The following is a 16,080-nucleotide window of genomic DNA, read 5'->3' as shown; positions in this document are numbered from 1 at the left end:
ATTTGTATATTTATATATCATATCAATTTCTAATGAATAAAAACAAACAAACAATATCAATTTCTAACAGATTAAATAGATTGAATTACTATATCTTTTTTTTTTTCGCATGTTTTCTGATTAAATTTTAAAGAGTTTTTTTAAACATATTATTAATTACAAAAAAATGAATAGTTCATGGTAAATCATTCAAACAGTTTTAGCGTAAGACTTGCTATTTATTTATTCGTACCTTATTGTTATTGTAAAAGTAAAAGTACACATCATAAAATATAGATAAATATCAATCTATCGACTATTAAACTTTTAAAATAAAAAAGATCAATAAATATTAAAGTCTTTTGAGATCTCAAAATCACGTGACATTTTTTTAAATTAAAGTTAATCAAGATTACAAACACTACAATTTTTATAAAATCACATGATTATTCCTTGTGGCCCAATGGCAAGGCGTTCGCCTACGATCATATAAGGTTACACAGCGAAAGATTCCAGGTTCGACCCCTGGCAGGGAAGTCAATTTTTTATTTATTTTTTTTTATATCCAGATACAATTTATTTTTTATAAGTGTATTTAATTCAATACAACTTTTTAATTATGCTATAGAAAAGTTGTCTCGTTTGTTTGTTTGTTTTTATTCAAGGGTTATATAATTATCTTATTCTCTTTATTATCAAATCATTCTTATTTTTATCAAGCATGATAAACTGTATAAAAGTTGCTGAACATCATCATACTACCTTAAATTTTAAAAAGAATAACAAAAAAACAAGTTTAATCAATTATTAAAATTAGTTTTACATATTTAATATCATTTTATATCTAAAATTAACTATTTAAGCATAATGAAAAAGCAAAACCGACAAGTCAAATTGAAAAAAGAATTCTTATAAAAAAAGCCGCACAAGGTTGTATAGTGTAGTGGTGAGCACATCGGATTTTGATTCCGGTAACCCCGGTTCGATCCCGGGTACGACCTGTACTTACTTTTTTGCTTTGCTTCGAATTTTTTTTTTTACAATAAATGTAAAGGTCTACTAATTAAACAGTACATTGTTTCTAGATATACTGTTTATTATTCCATTCAAATCTACCAAGAAATCACAGTATCTAAGTTATTATTGATTCCTATAATTTTTAAACTAAAAGATAACTGTTGAAAAGGGGGGTTTTTTTTTTTGTTATCTTCTTTAACACTAAACATTATGACTACATGTCATAATTCTTTTTTTCCAACTATTCTCAAATCACCTCAGTATACAGTTGTAACTTTTCTTCAATAAGACCATTGCCTTAAAAAGAAAAAAAAAACTAGTTAATGGTGTTATATATACTTATATATATATATATATATATTAATTGTTCCTTTTTTATGATTATTTGTCTAAAAAACTTAAGAAAGTTTACCAGTGGCTTAACTTCACTATGGTATAATGAAATGTTTTCCTTATTATTTTAACTTATTTCTTGCCATTATCCCAATCTTTTTTTTTTTAAATCACATAATTAGTTTAATAAATGACTATGTCACTTGTACCCTCTCTTTTCTTGGTTTTTATTATTATCAAAACTCTTGCTTTTTTTTTTCTCTTTTGCAAACACTTAAAGTACAAAATATCCTCACAATTGATGATTATTCTTTTAAAAAATAACTTAATTTACATAAAATGTTAGCTTATTTATAATATTAATATTAAATGGTTTAGCTTTTTTTAAAAAATTCTAAATTATTCAATTACATTTCAACGGCGAACAAATTTCAAACATTATTTATTTTGTTTGGCTAAGGTTTTATATGTCGAACTGAATTGGTTGACACAGCCGTACAAGGTTGTATAGTGTAGTGGTGAGCACATCGGATTTTGATTCCGGTAACCCCGGTTCGATCCCGGGTACGACCTAACCTTAATTATTTTTTTTTGTTTTTCTTGCCTTGTTAATGCTTGTCGTATTTTTTTTTTATTCTTTCCTTTCACCATCTCCTTTACCTCATCCTTATTATTTTTTTTTTAATTTTCATTTCTCAATTTAAAAAATATACTTATTCGCTAAAAAAAATTTAAAAACTATTTTTTTATATAAAGAAAATTAATACTACAATTGTCCCTAATTAAATTTAAAATTTCATAAAACCCTTTATTGTACTGTTTTTTTTTTTTTTTTTTCTTCTTTTTTAAAAAAAAATTCCCTCTTTATTGCAAGGGAACAGGCTCAATGTTCCAGATAGTCTCAGCGTACTCATCAATAGCACGGTCAGACGAGAAGAAGCCCATATTGGCCACAGCTTCAATGCTCTTGACAACCCACTTCTTCTTGTCAATGAAAGCCTCGTCAACCTTGTCTTGGGCATCGAGGTACGAGCTAAAGTCGTCAGACACAAGGTAGTGGTCGCTTCCGTAGCCAGCAATGGAGTTGATCAAGTCATTGTAAATGGTAGCATCGCCGAAAAGACCGTCCTCAATGGCCTTAAAGACCTTGGCAAGCTGCGGGTCGAGGGCGGAAGAGCCAGTGCGGTGAGCGGTACGAAGATCCTCCACCTTCTCGGCCAAGTGACCAAACAAAAAGATGTTATCTTCAGAAATCTCGCGAGTGATTTCGATATTGGCACCGTCAACAGTACCAATAATCAAACCACCGTTCAGAACAAACTTCATGTTGGAAGTACCAGAAGCTTCTGTGCCGGCAGTCGAAATGTGCTCGGAAATGTCAGAGGCAGGGATAATAATCTCAGCCTTGGAAACATTGTAATCCTCGATAAAGATAACCTTAAGCTTATCCTTGATGCTCTCATCATTGTTGACAACATTACCAACAGAGTTAATGAGCTTGATAATATTCTTGGCCATGTAGTAACCAGGAGCAGACTTGCCGCCAAAGATGCTAACACGAGGAGGAATCTTTTCCAACTCCTCAGGGGTCATCAACTTAAGTCTAAGATATCTGTGAATGACCTGAAAGATGTTCATCTGCTGACGCTTGTACTCGTGGATACGCTTGACTTGGATATCAAACAGAGCATCAAGGTTAAGAATGACACCAGTTTGGGACTTGACCAAAGCAGCAAGTTTAGCCTTGTTAGCGCGTTTAGTGGCAGTCCACTTTTCTTGGAAGACTGGATCGTCCTTGTACTTGAGGAGTTCCTTGAGCTGGCCCAAGTTGTTGAGGTACTTGTAACCACCAAGCTTCTCAGCAATGAGAGCAGAGAGCTCAGGGTTGGCCTGGTGCAGCCAGCGGCGGGGGGTAACACCATTGGTGACATTGGTAAACTTGTCAGGGCCGTAAATCTTGACAAAGTCCTTGAAGATGGTGGTGCGGATAAGCTCAGAGTGAAGCTCAGCAACACCGTTAACCTTGTGGGAACCAACAATGGCCAAGTAGGCCATGCGGACTTGGCGGTTACCGCCCTCCTCAACAAGGGAAACGTCACGGACAAGGTCACTATCGCCAGGGAACTTGCGGCCAACCTCCTGGAGGAACTTGAGATTAATATCGTAAATAATTTCCAAGTGACGGGGGAGGAGGTTGCCAATCAAATTGACAGGCCACTTTTCAAGAGCTTCGGGCAAAACAGTGTGGTTAGTGTAGCCAAAAGTCTTCTTGACAATGTCCCAAGCCTCATCCCAAGGAAGACCTTCACGGTCAACGAGGATGCGCTGGAGCTCAGGAATGGCGAGAGTAGGGTGAGTGTCATTGAGCTGAATGGCAATTTGGTCGGAAAACTCATTCCAAGGACGGTGGGTCTTCTTAAAGCGTCTGACAATGTCGGAGAGCGAAGCGGCAACCCAAAAGTATTGCTGCTTAAGACGGAGCTCCTTACCCGAGTAGAAGTTATCGTTAGGGTAGAGGACGGCGGAAATGGTTTCAGCCTCTTGTTGATCACGAAGGGCTTGGTTATAGGCACCCTCGTTGAACTTTGCAAAGTCAAAAGCACGGTTGGGCTTGGAGGACCAGAGACGAAGGTTATTGACATTTTCAGTGCCATAGCCAGGAACAGGGAAATCGTAAGCGACAGCCTGAACAATCTGGCCACCCTCCCAAACCTTCTTTTGGGTGCCATCATCATCAGTTGTCTTACGGACATAACCATAAAACATGACGTCAATGGCAATTTCAGAACGAGGGATTTCCCAAGGATTGTTAAAAGTGAGCCAGTAGTCGGGCTGTTCGACCTGGTAGCCATCGACAATCTTTTGCTTGAAAATACCGTATTGATAGCGAAGACCATAACCCCAACCAGGGTAGTTGAGAGTAGAAAGCGAATCGATAAAGCATGCAGCAAGACGGCCGAGACCACCATTACCAAGAGCAGCATCCTTTTCCTGCTCAATGAGATCTTCGAGACGGAAGCCAAAGTCAGAAACACCGTCACCAGTTACCTTCTTGACTTCGAGGTTGAGCATGGCATTGTCCATGGCTCTGCCCATGAGAAATTCAAGGGAAAGATAGTAAATACGCTTGGGATCAACCAAAGTGTGTTTTTGCTGGGTTTTATTCCACGCGACAATCAGACGGTCACGAATGGCTTGTGAGGCAGCTTGGTAGGCAGCGAGCTCGTCGCAATTGTAGAGAGAACGGGCCAGCGTTGTTTCGACATGACGGACAAACTCTGCTTGGAACTGATCCTTGGTGCTAAATTCACCAACAGCAAACTTTTTCCACGTGTTACGGCAGCCAATGGGGATAGTGGAGTCAATGGCTTTAAGTTCACGGGGGGTAAAGCCTGTGAAGGTGCGCTTATGACGGCGTGGGATAAAGACTTCTTCTTCGTCTTCAGCGGCAGAAGCAGAGACTCCACCGTAGTTTTTGAACAAAGACATAGTTTAAGGCTACTTTGGAAATAATTGAAGGAAATTAAGTGATAAGGCAAAGAAAGATAGAATTGGTGGTAAGCAAGAGATAAAGAAGCTATATAGAATGTTAAAAAAAAAAAAGAGGGAAAGTAGAAAAGGTAAAAAAAGGAAGGAAGGAAGAAAAAAAAATAGTCTTGGAGTCCTTTTTTTATACTGTATCACCAAAATGCCAACGGAGGTTTTGTTCTGGACCCATTTTTCCGTACGGCGGCCGGTTAGTCAGAGATTACGACAGCACTGCTAGCCCCGCCTCGACCTAAAATGGCCTGTCAATTGACCAGCACGACATCAAGTAGATATAAAGAAAGAACAATGGAGGGAGGAGTGGATTTAAATGGAATGGAATTGAAGTCTTTATTCATCAATATATATATATATATATATATATCTATCTATCTCGCTTCTAACCTGCCTACTTTAAATTTTGTTCATAAAGCATTGATTTCTTCAACACTTCGGAGGGGAGACCTTTAAACTCCTGACCTCGGGTTGACAAGTCAGTCTTTTGCTAGCTATATAGAAGCTGCTGTTTTGTCTATACAGAATATATATTTATACAAACCTTCCCCCGCTTGCCGGCCGCCAATTGGCCGCCACTGTAAAACTCAATTCTATCTAATCTTCTTGCCTCCCACATCACCAGAAGAAGCAGCATCAGCTCTACAGGCAGCACTATTAGAATAAGCTTAAAAGAAGTAGCAAAAAAAAAAAAAAAAGGCAACACCACTATCGGAACCTATTTGAAGTATTGGTTAGGAAAAAATATTTATATAAACGAGAGAATGCGGGGTGGTCGTGTACAATAGCCTCGTTTTTTATTTATTTTTTATTTTTTTCCTGGATTAATTGATCCAGGACAGTTATAATTCTTAAAACGACCCGAGCACCGGATGTCTGTGTTCCCAATACTGTGTATCTGTTCTTGTCTTTTCATAGCATCCGGTACCTTCTAAAGCGTACATATTACTCAGACAAAATGGGCTTAAGTTCACTACATCATACGTTAATACCACTACCACCACCACCACTATTGATATCAAACATTTTTTTTTGTTAATAGTTTAAAATCTTACTTTCCTTTTTTTTTTTTCTCTCTCTCTCTCTCTCTCTCTCTCGCTCTTTGAAATCTCAGACAACCTGATTTTATGGTAAATGTCATAGGTCTTCTACTACTGTGGACACCTTCTGGAGGTGGGTCTCACCACGACAATTCCTATTGTTCCCTGTATGGAAGCTTTTCTAGAACGTGTATCCTAACAAAAGAATAATAAAATCAGGAGAGAAAGAAAAAAAGAAGAGGTTTTATATACAAATAAACAAATATAAATAAAACAAATTTGATTTGATTTGATTTTTGTTGGGCAAAAAAAAAATTTGTTGTATAAATCCAACTTTGTATTTAGGTCCAGACATAATAATTTATCTTTGAAGCTCTTCAGATGAAGACATCTAAATCGTTACCATCATGCAATTATCCGATCTCAACCGGACTTTTTTTTAATGGCTACCACTCAATCACTTTTCATTTAAAGCACATGCTTTAATTTCATAAAAGTAATTACTTTTTTTTTTTTTTTTTGGCGCCTTTGCAGATTTTCACAAAGAGACTTTTTGAATTGCTCTTTTTTGGTGTGTGCGCAGATTTGCATATTTGCAGATTGGCAGATTTGCACATACAGTATCATCCACTTTTTTGTATCCTGTAGAGTAACTTTTATCCCAAATATGTATATCACAGTCTGCACGGCTGGTTTCCCTCATATTTACCCACCTTTCCTATTTGGGCGAGAACAATTGAATTTTTCAAATAAAGCGATCCGCCATTTTTATTTTCCATGATCCTCCAAATACTTTGAACATGCTTTACCTGTTTTGGCCAGAATAATTGAAAATCCTTAAAGTTTTATTTAAAAAGATGCAATAATTCTGATAAATACCCCAGTCTTTGACTACGTAAACCTCCTTAGCGAGGGAGCTCTCTGAGTGAAATGTCAATACTTGTTCCCTATAGCTTGTCTTCTCGGTCTTATATATATACAAAACCATCTTTGACCTATTTCTGCTTTTTTTTTTTTACCTTTCATTTAATTACTTTTTTTTTAAGTATTATTATTTCTACACTAGTTTACCTTTTTTTTCATACAGTTCTCTAATACTTGACATACCATCTTTTTGGTCTAGTGCCCATATTTTTTCACCCCCCTTCTTCTTTAATATACATCATCAACCATGGACTCTGGATATATTGACTCAGAAACTATCATACAAAACATGCTTGCTGAAGGTTACACTCTTCTCAATCAAACAATTGAGATCATGACAATCTACGGCCCCGCAGAAATCTCCCTAACAGAAATAGACGAGTTCTACAAAATCAAAATTCTCATGGGTATCTTTTTTGGCCTACGAGTCGGTGCCTCTGCTGTTGTTGCTATTATTCTCTTCCTCATTACTGAAAACAAACGCACTCCCGTCTTTATCTTTAACCAAATCTCTCTCATCATTCTTTTTATCCAATCTTCTTTATACCTACAGTACTTAAACTCTTCATACAGTTTTATCTCAACAAACTTTACAGGTTCCTACGAAGCAGTCACTTCAAACGATACAAACATATCCATTGCTTCCTCAGTCTTTCAGTTTTTACTCATTTGTGCAGTCACAGTATCGCTTTTCTTCCAAGTGAGAGTAGTGTTCCCTCCCTTTTCAATGGCCCGTGTCGTTGCCTCCATCATCACTGGAGTCGCATCTGTTCTCTGCTGTATCATCAACCTTCTCTTCATCATTTCTCGTTGTGCTTCAGCTAAAAATCCAAACTCAAGTATTTACGGTGATGGTCACTTTGCAAATATCCTTCCAACTTTTTCACAATACACATTTGCCGCAACAATTATGCTTTGTAGTGTCACCCTATTAGGGAAACTTGTCTTTGCCATCCGTACTCGTCGCATTCTTGGTCTCCGCCAGTTTGGTCCTCTTGAGATCATTGTCATTATGAGTGTCCAAACTATGATCATCCCTGTCATCCTCTACATCATCAACAATACTCTTGGTTCAGGTGATGCTGGTACATATGTCGCAGGTGTCGGTGCACTTGCCCCCCTTTCTGTTGTCATCTTCCTCCCCATGTCTTCCATGTGGGCTTCTGCTGCAAATACTAACGCCATCTCTCGCCAGGAAATGATTTTCAATAATCACCGCAACTCTCAGATTTGCTCCTGTGGGCGACCCAAAAATGGTGACGATGATGATGACACTTTTGACTACCGTTCACACACAACCTCATACCACAACAGAAAAATGGACAAATATTACTCCGAAACCGAGAAAAATACACCAAACACCACTTGGGGTCGTCTCCAAAAGTTTTTCATTAAAGTTGAACGTGGACTACACCATGCTCTCACCTATAAAAGTCGTAAAGCTGTTGTGCAGGCACGGGAACAGCGTCAAAATGATCTTGAGCTTATGAACAACCGTGGGTCCAACTATGAAGCTACTACTAAGCTGAGTATTTCAAATATCAATCCCCACAATAATGTGCAGTTTCAACAACAAGCCAACCCATTTTCTGGTATTCATGCTGGTAACATTTCTGCACTGGGAATGGATGACATGTCAAAGAGGTCTGTATCACTTAGCTCTCCAAACCCTGCTCAGGGGACCGTATACTACGAAAGCGGCATTTATGACGGCAGCGCAGGCGTTCCTGTCATGAAAGAAGATCACTTAACTTCAGTGCAACGTGTGTCGAGTCACTCAGAGAGCAGTACTCCTGAAGACGATGCGCACGGAGGAATCATTATAAGCAAGTCGGATATCAATTCTCCAACAGACACTGTTACATCAAACGCAACAACTCAAAAAATCATGGGAGGACAAGCAGGTGCTTCAAGAAATAGCACGCAGGTGTTTCAGTTTAACTATGACGAAAACAGAAACATTGCATATGATGATGACTTGTTGAGTTTGAATGGAGACGAAAATGACGAAGAATACTATCACAGAATGAAGTCAAAGTATAACTCAACCTACCTAAAATGAGGGGCTTGATAGGATGATTGGTAGTAAATAGCAGTATAGTTTTTATTTTTTTAAAAATTCGAAATAGCAATGCACTTTTTTTTTAGTAACTAGTTTGGGACTATTGTTCAAAAATCGTTTCGAGGATTTTTTCAGTTTAACACACAAAATGTAAGAAATCTACTTTCATGATATCCAGCACCAAAATCTTAAAATACTGAGATAAGGGCATCTAATGTTTCTCAAATGAACTCTTAACTTTGTCAAGTTTCTTAAAGCGAAACAATACTGGTATCATGAGCCTGAAGCCTCCTGTGTTTTAACCCCACAATCATTAAACCGTCTTCTTTGCTCGCATATTATGGGGAATATCGCTAAAGCTACTACATTTAAATATCATAAAACCGATTGTAATAAGCCGATAAATTTTGTATTTCCTTTTTGATATTTTTAGTACTCTGAATATGGAGTCTTTCATAACACTTTCCCGCTAATTGGGAGCCAAATTGTAATAAACTAATTAAAAAAAGACTAAAAAACCATTTGTTGCCTTTTTTTCTAAATGCCGAAATGTGTTTCATCATTCTGAGGTTAATTTCCACAGTATTAATATGGGGTATCATTGATAGCTAAGTAACTTACGAGCTCTTGGTACGGTATCTATCCTCAATCTACTTACCCTGTGGCTCAAACAAAAATTCCACTATACAAATGTATCAATTTTTTTCTCTTTTTTTTAACATTTTCTCACAAATTTTTCATTTAAGAAATTGAGAAAAGAGAAAGGTTTTAATGCGGATGGATGCATCTGAAAAGTCAAAAGCAGTGATGTTAATTTTAATATTAGGGCAAAAAAAAAATGGAAATCGGGTTAGGGTTTGTGGGTTTTTATTTAGATGTAGCTCAAAGCTCCACCAACTAATCATTAACTAAAACAATTACCATCAACAATAACCATAGCTTTTCAATCTACAGACTGTTTTTATGTGACTTATATTGCCTATATGAGCCTACGTATTATTGTCCTCAGCTTACTATATTTGTGATACTTTGTTTTTATTTTACAAAAGAAATTTCATTGGCTTTTTTATCCCACATTTTCAATGACAGTTAAAACTGGTGAAATGTCCCACACTGACCTTGGGAAACTGGCAAGGGCCGTGATCCATACCGTCGATGAAGATAGGCTAAACAATCTAATTAAAGACAAAGATTTATTTGACTTAAAAACATGGGCATCTGATATCCAGTTCACACTCAAGTGGATTAATGCCGGACGCGTCGAGCATGGGTATGTTGCCAAGGCCCGTCGACTCTCTCGCAACCAAACAACAGCCCGTCATAAGGAAAAAACATTCACATACCAGCTGGAAAATACAATCACTCCAGAACCCCCAAGTACCCCTGACTGGAGAGCTGTCTGTCATAACCGTGTCATGGACATTGAAGGCACCTACTCAGTGCTCAATAGCTCAGACCAACAACAGCGTGGTGCGCGCTCACTCAGATATTACACGGCAAAGGCGCTGGCGCCGTACCCGGAAAATATTAAGCCTGCTATGCTGAGTTCATGTGCATGGAAAGAAGGCTGGATGCATGTTTGGACAGGGTGTCAAAAACGTGGCGAGGATTCGTACAATGTTTTTAAAATGTTTGCCGACGAGTTTGCACATGAGCCGGATTTTTCTTGCCACGAAGATCAAATCTATGGCGGCTTGTTTTTGAGCAAGTTTGAAATTACTCAATTTAATGATCTATCTGTTTACGCATCCAAGGCCCGCTTGGAAACATATGGTGGGGTCCGCAGATTTTATCTTCAAAATCGACTAATAAAAACCTGTAAACGACACCGCTTTGAATTCCTACCTCATGATACCAACATTTTTTCCCTTTCCAAATCACTTTCTTCACAAAAATTTGATTTCATTACTTTGCTCGACCTTTCCGGTAAACACTTTAACAGATCATGTTACCTTCAGATTATTACACTTCCACATCTTATCGGCCTCGATGTGACAGCGTGTCAGATTGATCGTAATATATTGTTTTGCTGGATGCTTGCTATTCGCAACGGTCTTTGGAAAAGTTTACGCCTACTTTGTATTGGTCAAAATGACATTTCCGGCGTCATTAGTCTACTAGTTATGTGTCCCACTTTAACTTACATTGAGTCTGACCAAAATATTGACGTCATTACAGAAACAAGGGGCCAGTGGGAGCGCCGACATAAGCTCTATGACACAGTGGCCCGTGCATATGGCCGCGGAAACGTCAACAAACCAAATGCCCCTCGGTTTTCACGCAGTTTGTTTCCACGACACTTTGGCATTGGCCAAAAGTATGCAATGTTGAAGCAGCTATATGCCGACTTTAAAAAATACCCACCGTTGAGCTCTGGTAACAATGTGCCACTAATTGTGAACCCTGAGTTTTCGGTCAAGCAGGTTCAGAATGAAAAACATATTATCCAGGAGTTTGAAATTGGTAAACCACCGCAAAAACAAACACTAGTGCAGAAAAACTTTGATCCTATTATGGATCTGTGGGTGGATGAAAGCTCCGGTGCTAATTATCAAATGAATTCTTCTTATATACAAGAGTTCTTCCGACGGAGACACTCTTCAAGGGTTTTGGACTTAGAAAGAAGACCCAGTCCTTAATATCCAGCTTCAATTAGTCTTTACATAACATTAATAATTTTGTCTTTGGTGTCAATGAAAAAAACTGATTATAAAATATAGTTTTTTTTTTTTTTTACTTTCAAACAAATGAACAAACTTCATTTCTTATAAAAACAGTGCTAGCCAAGGCTTGAAAAAGCGTTATTTTGGCAACGAAAAAAAAATTATTTAAATAGCTATTTTGATCATTGAGTCTCATAGCTATGACAATGTTGATCAAGTCTAAAATTTCTTCGTTTTTAGATTTTAACAAACGTAATTTTTTAACAGGAATAATAATTCTGAATAATAAATAATGTGATTTTTTTTCTTCATTTCACCCACATGCTCTGTCAAAGTTACTCATAATCTGCGACTATCAATTCCAGCAACCCACCGGATCGACTCGATGTTTCCACAAACCTCATCCAGGTGACTTCTTCTCTATCAATTGCCTGTACTGGTCCCAAAGCTATTCCTTTAGAAAATCTATCTTAAACAACAAAGATCTGGTCAAAGCTGTTTGACTGTAATAGATCAGTAAGGTGATATGCTTTAATTATTATTGATGGCTTTGAAAGAATTTACATCCTTCCTTTATTTTATGGTTTCCGCAGTTGTAACACAAGAAATTCTTTCTTTTCTAATACTACCTAGACTATCTAGATTACTTCCTAATACGTATAGATAATGGTATTCGTTCAATCATCTGCTTTCTCGTTCCATCTGTTTCTTCCAACTACAGTCTATTCCTCTTTCGAGACCTAGTTGTACTATGGGAAACTTCCGACTAACGTACCCTCTTAATTTTCTCCCTGAACGAGCCAAACCGTTTTGCTTCATCCACGAGATAGTGGTCGATTATATTTTCTACAATCTTCTGCATTTCCCTTTTCTTTTTACTGTCTAGCCCACATCCCAAACGTCGTACCTTGAACTTCACTAATTTTGTTTCGGGGTCAAAAAGTTCATAGTCCTGATACAATATCTTCTCTCTCTGCTTACTGTCCATAGTATAAAGACACCAAAATAAATTTTATGAAAAATCATATCCTTCTATTCTCCTAAGTCCCATCCAATTAACCTCGAGCTTTTTAAATGGGTAAACATCTGCTTCCACATTCTTGTAAGCAACAGCAGCAACTTTTTTTTAGTCCCTTACTGTTTAGTTCAAGTCATACAGTACTTCACAGCAGGCCCGAATTAACATGTGCGGCGTTTTTGCGGAACTGTTAATAACATCCCATTCATCTTGAGAAACACCCGCCATTCTTCTCAGGAAAAGTCGGGATTGATATCCGCTAACTTCATCATTACAATATCCATACATGATCTCGTCAATCTCCATCAACCATTCGGAAAAGTATGTCCTGCAGGAGGCTTTCAATTTCAAGTCCACCTTGTCCAGGATTGCTTTTTGAAATCGTTCACCCCTCTCCTTGGAAAACTTATATTTCAAAAAAGGATCATAGGCCTCGAAGAATGCCAAAAAAGTACGACCCCGAAAGCTTTCATTTGTATTCAATTTCCTCAAAAGTCATCAGTTGGTATTCTAGAGTATCGGCTTCCCAGTTCCTTTCTCCATCCCCGTAAGATTCAGAAGAAACAACATTCATTGGTCGAATATTTTTTTTCTTTGTTTACTGTGGAAGTCATTTCTACCATGTCCACAGTAGTAATATTTTTGTTTTCATTCATAAAGGGATATCAATGAGTACTTGTTAAATTTCGTGTTATATAGTAGTGTTTTAGTTATGAATAAAAGTCATAGAATTAAGATAATAGTCTATATATATAGTTATTTTTCTGGTTTCATCAGCTCTATTCTTTTCCCATCTACCTTTAGATCGTAAGAAGAACTTAGTATCCCCTTCAGCAATATCTTATTCTGTTGTGCTTATGGTAGGGATGATTCTTCTTAGTTTCGGTAGTGATTCCACCAAGCAAGTCACGGGGACCGATGGCACTTTACGATAACGAAGGTTTCTATAATAACGTGAATTTTTTTAAAAAAAATAAATAAAATTCTCCACAATAATCGCGAATCGCATATAATGAACCCTAAAGGTAATAATATTTCAAACACCCAACCCTCTAATAATTCTGTCAAAGAATCTTCTCATATTCAATATGAAGTTATCGTTCAACCTCCCCAGAAGAGATTTTCCAAGTCTAAATCAGAGTTGCATGCTTATAACACTAAAAAAAAAGAGGGAACAAAGGTCTTATGAGAGAGTGCGTAAAACCTACATGTCTAAACCTACTGTTATTCATCATTTCGTGAGTCCTCAAGCTCTAGCATCACTTCAGAATAGTCCTCTTTCATCAAGTCCTTTACGATCATATAACGAGTCATTGCAATTTTTTTCCTCCCCTTCTACTGTGTCCCATAATTTCAATGCTACTGATCCATTGATTGATTCAAGAAATCATCCTCCACTACAGGTTCCATCACATCTTCTTTCTCAAAAACCTTTTCAATACCATATGCCCCTAAATCAACTACCAAATCCCTTTAGCAATATGCGACCTCCATTACAAATACCAGTACCCGGTGTTATACAGCATTCTATTTCTTTAAGTGCTCAGCAACAAACCATACCTAGTATTCGACAAATACATTTTCCTCCAACTTCAGAACCATATTCAAACTTTAACAAAAACTTTGCATCAATTGTATCCAGTGCTAATGGTAATGATAATGATCCAAAAAAAGCTAACAATTTAACAGATTTAGTTGAAGTTTTGGGAGAAAAAAAACCTAGATAGTTCAGACAATTCACATCGTTAGGGTCCGTAGAAATCACATGTAAGATAAGGCAATTCTTATCTTTCTAGATTTCTATTTCAGATCACTAAAAAAATTGATAAGATAATTATCTTATCAATTTTTTTAGTGATCTGAAATAGATTATAATTTAATGTGCTCTTATCTTATCATGTTTTACGTTTTTACAAATGGTTGGTAAAAATGGGGTTAAGGTTTAGAAATTTCTTAATTTTTATTTCTTAAAGTAATATATCTAGGTTCTAGTTTTGTTGACCAAGCCACTCGCATCATTTCAGTTTAATGAGCAGAGAGTGCCTGAGTGAGTAATTGTGTTTTTATCGCATAATAAATGCGTGAAGTGCAGTTTGCAGTCTTCTCAGCAGACTTCGTTTCACTTGAGGGAGACTCTACTGATGTTGGAAAGTCTCTAATACCTCTAAGGAAAGTTCTTTTTTTTCATCCGCGAGATCATTGCCGGAAACCAAGTGTATGAATGACAATCAAGTAAATGATAAATATCATTGATTAATGGGATTCACCAGAAACAGCAGCCTTGATGGGGAGAGCAAAGGGTGCAACGGTGCCAAAGGCAATGTAGGCCAGGACCAGAGAGCTGGAGCGCTTAGGAGCAGCCATCTTAGAGGCACGGATAGCCTGGGTGAAAGAGTTGAGAGTAGCACGAGTAAAGAACATTGTGATTAAAAAAGTTGTGAAGTGAATTGAGTATTTAAAAAATATTAGATTAGTTTTTTCTTTTTCTTTTTCTTATGGTTGTGGTTTGAAATGTTTAGATTAAATGAAGTGAGAATAGATAAATTTTTTTTCTAGTATATCGAGCGGATGTGTGGTGATATTTAAATGTTTTTGATGACACCATATAGATGGCAATGACTATGAGTGCGGCTGGATGGGCTGATTGTTGCTGACATTTACTCACACTTCAGACTGGCATTTACATATATGTTGCTTACAATTAAGTATATTTTAATTGGCTGATTATCTACCTCTTCACATAAAAATTTAATTAAAGGTCAACAACCATTTTAGTAAGATCTCACGCAAATTATTAATTAAATGTACTCGGACATGCGTGGAACTCAAATTATGGCGGAATATTCCGATGTTTTATTGTTTATGTTGGTAGATTTAGTGTGCAAGGATAAATGTATATTATAGTTATAGGAATAGATGGAGTTTATAGCGGAGACGGACTAAGGATAGAATAGGATTATGGAGGAGACAGTAGAGACTGACGAAGAGTATGATGAAGTCCAGTGTGGCTCGTCAATGTCACTATGTCTAGGTATTAGGTCTTAACTCAAGCTTTCAGTACCAGTATTGGACTATACAACCAATAATTATATTTATTATAATATATAGACCCTTGGTAATACCGAGTTACCAGCGGTATCCTCCTCCCAACCCTGAGGTAACTTGTAAAGTTGGTGGTTTCAAGAAAATAAAAAATAAAATAAAATAAAATAAAATTGGACATAGAGAAACAAAACTTTTTATTATCAGATATAATAGCACAACACACAAAATCAAAAAGAAATCCAAATAAAAATCAAAGCAGCAATTGGCGGCCAGATTGTTTCAAGACATATAGGGCCTTCTCAAGTTTCAGCACTTCATCATCCTTGGTCTTAACGCCGTCTGGAGTCTTTAGATAGAGGTCACGGTCAATCTTTGCCTTGAGATAGGCGGCTTCGACGTCAAGGTGCCAAATGTCCATTCATCCTTGGGCGGCAATTGAGAGTAGGAGTCAAAGGCGTT

The 16,080-nt window shown here is 37.1% G+C and overlaps 4 protein-coding genes across 4 annotated transcripts; 2 read left to right on the top strand and 2 right to left on the bottom strand.

Annotated features, from left to right (window-relative positions):
• Positions 1-2,193: 2,193 nt before the first annotated feature.
• SAPINGB_P005528 (uncharacterized protein) lies at positions 2,194-4,818 on the bottom strand (the record flags this gene model as incomplete). Its single annotated transcript, XM_032000242.1, has 1 exon — positions 2,194-4,818. The coding sequence occupies one exon, from the start codon at positions 4,816-4,818 to the stop codon at positions 2,194-2,196; it is 2,625 nt and encodes an 874-aa protein (XP_031856133.1).
• Positions 4,819-7,080: 2,262 nt separating this feature from the next.
• SAPINGB_P005527 (uncharacterized protein) lies at positions 7,081-8,895 on the top strand (the record flags this gene model as incomplete). The annotated part of the gene is made up of 1 exon (XM_032000241.1): positions 7,081-8,895. The coding sequence occupies one exon, from the start codon at positions 7,081-7,083 to the stop codon at positions 8,893-8,895; it is 1,815 nt and encodes a 604-aa protein (XP_031856132.1).
• A 1,082-nt stretch (positions 8,896-9,977) lies between these two features.
• SAPINGB_P005526 (uncharacterized protein) lies at positions 9,978-11,534 on the top strand (the record flags this gene model as incomplete). The annotated part of the gene is made up of 1 exon (XM_032000240.1): positions 9,978-11,534. The coding sequence occupies one exon, from the start codon at positions 9,978-9,980 to the stop codon at positions 11,532-11,534; it is 1,557 nt and encodes a 518-aa protein (XP_031856131.1).
• Positions 11,535-13,935: 2,401 nt separating this feature from the next.
• On the bottom strand, positions 13,936-14,997 carry SAPINGB_P005525 (uncharacterized protein; the record flags this gene model as incomplete). The annotated part of the gene is made up of 3 exons (XM_032000239.1): positions 13,936-14,027; positions 14,137-14,220; positions 14,844-14,997. 3 exons carry the CDS (start codon positions 14,995-14,997, stop codon positions 13,936-13,938), a joined length of 330 nt encoding a protein of 109 aa, XP_031856130.1.
• Between the last annotated feature and the right edge of the window lie 1,083 nt (positions 14,998-16,080).

The sequence above is a fragment of the Magnusiomyces paraingens genome (genome assembly GCF_902498895.1).
Source record: "Magnusiomyces paraingens strain CBS 517.90 genome assembly, contig: contig4, whole genome shotgun sequence".
NCBI lineage: Eukaryota > Fungi > Ascomycota > Dipodascomycetes > Dipodascales > Dipodascaceae > Magnusiomyces > Magnusiomyces paraingens.
Note: the sequence above shows the minus strand (reverse complement) of the source record. Positions and strands in the feature narration are given on the sequence as shown.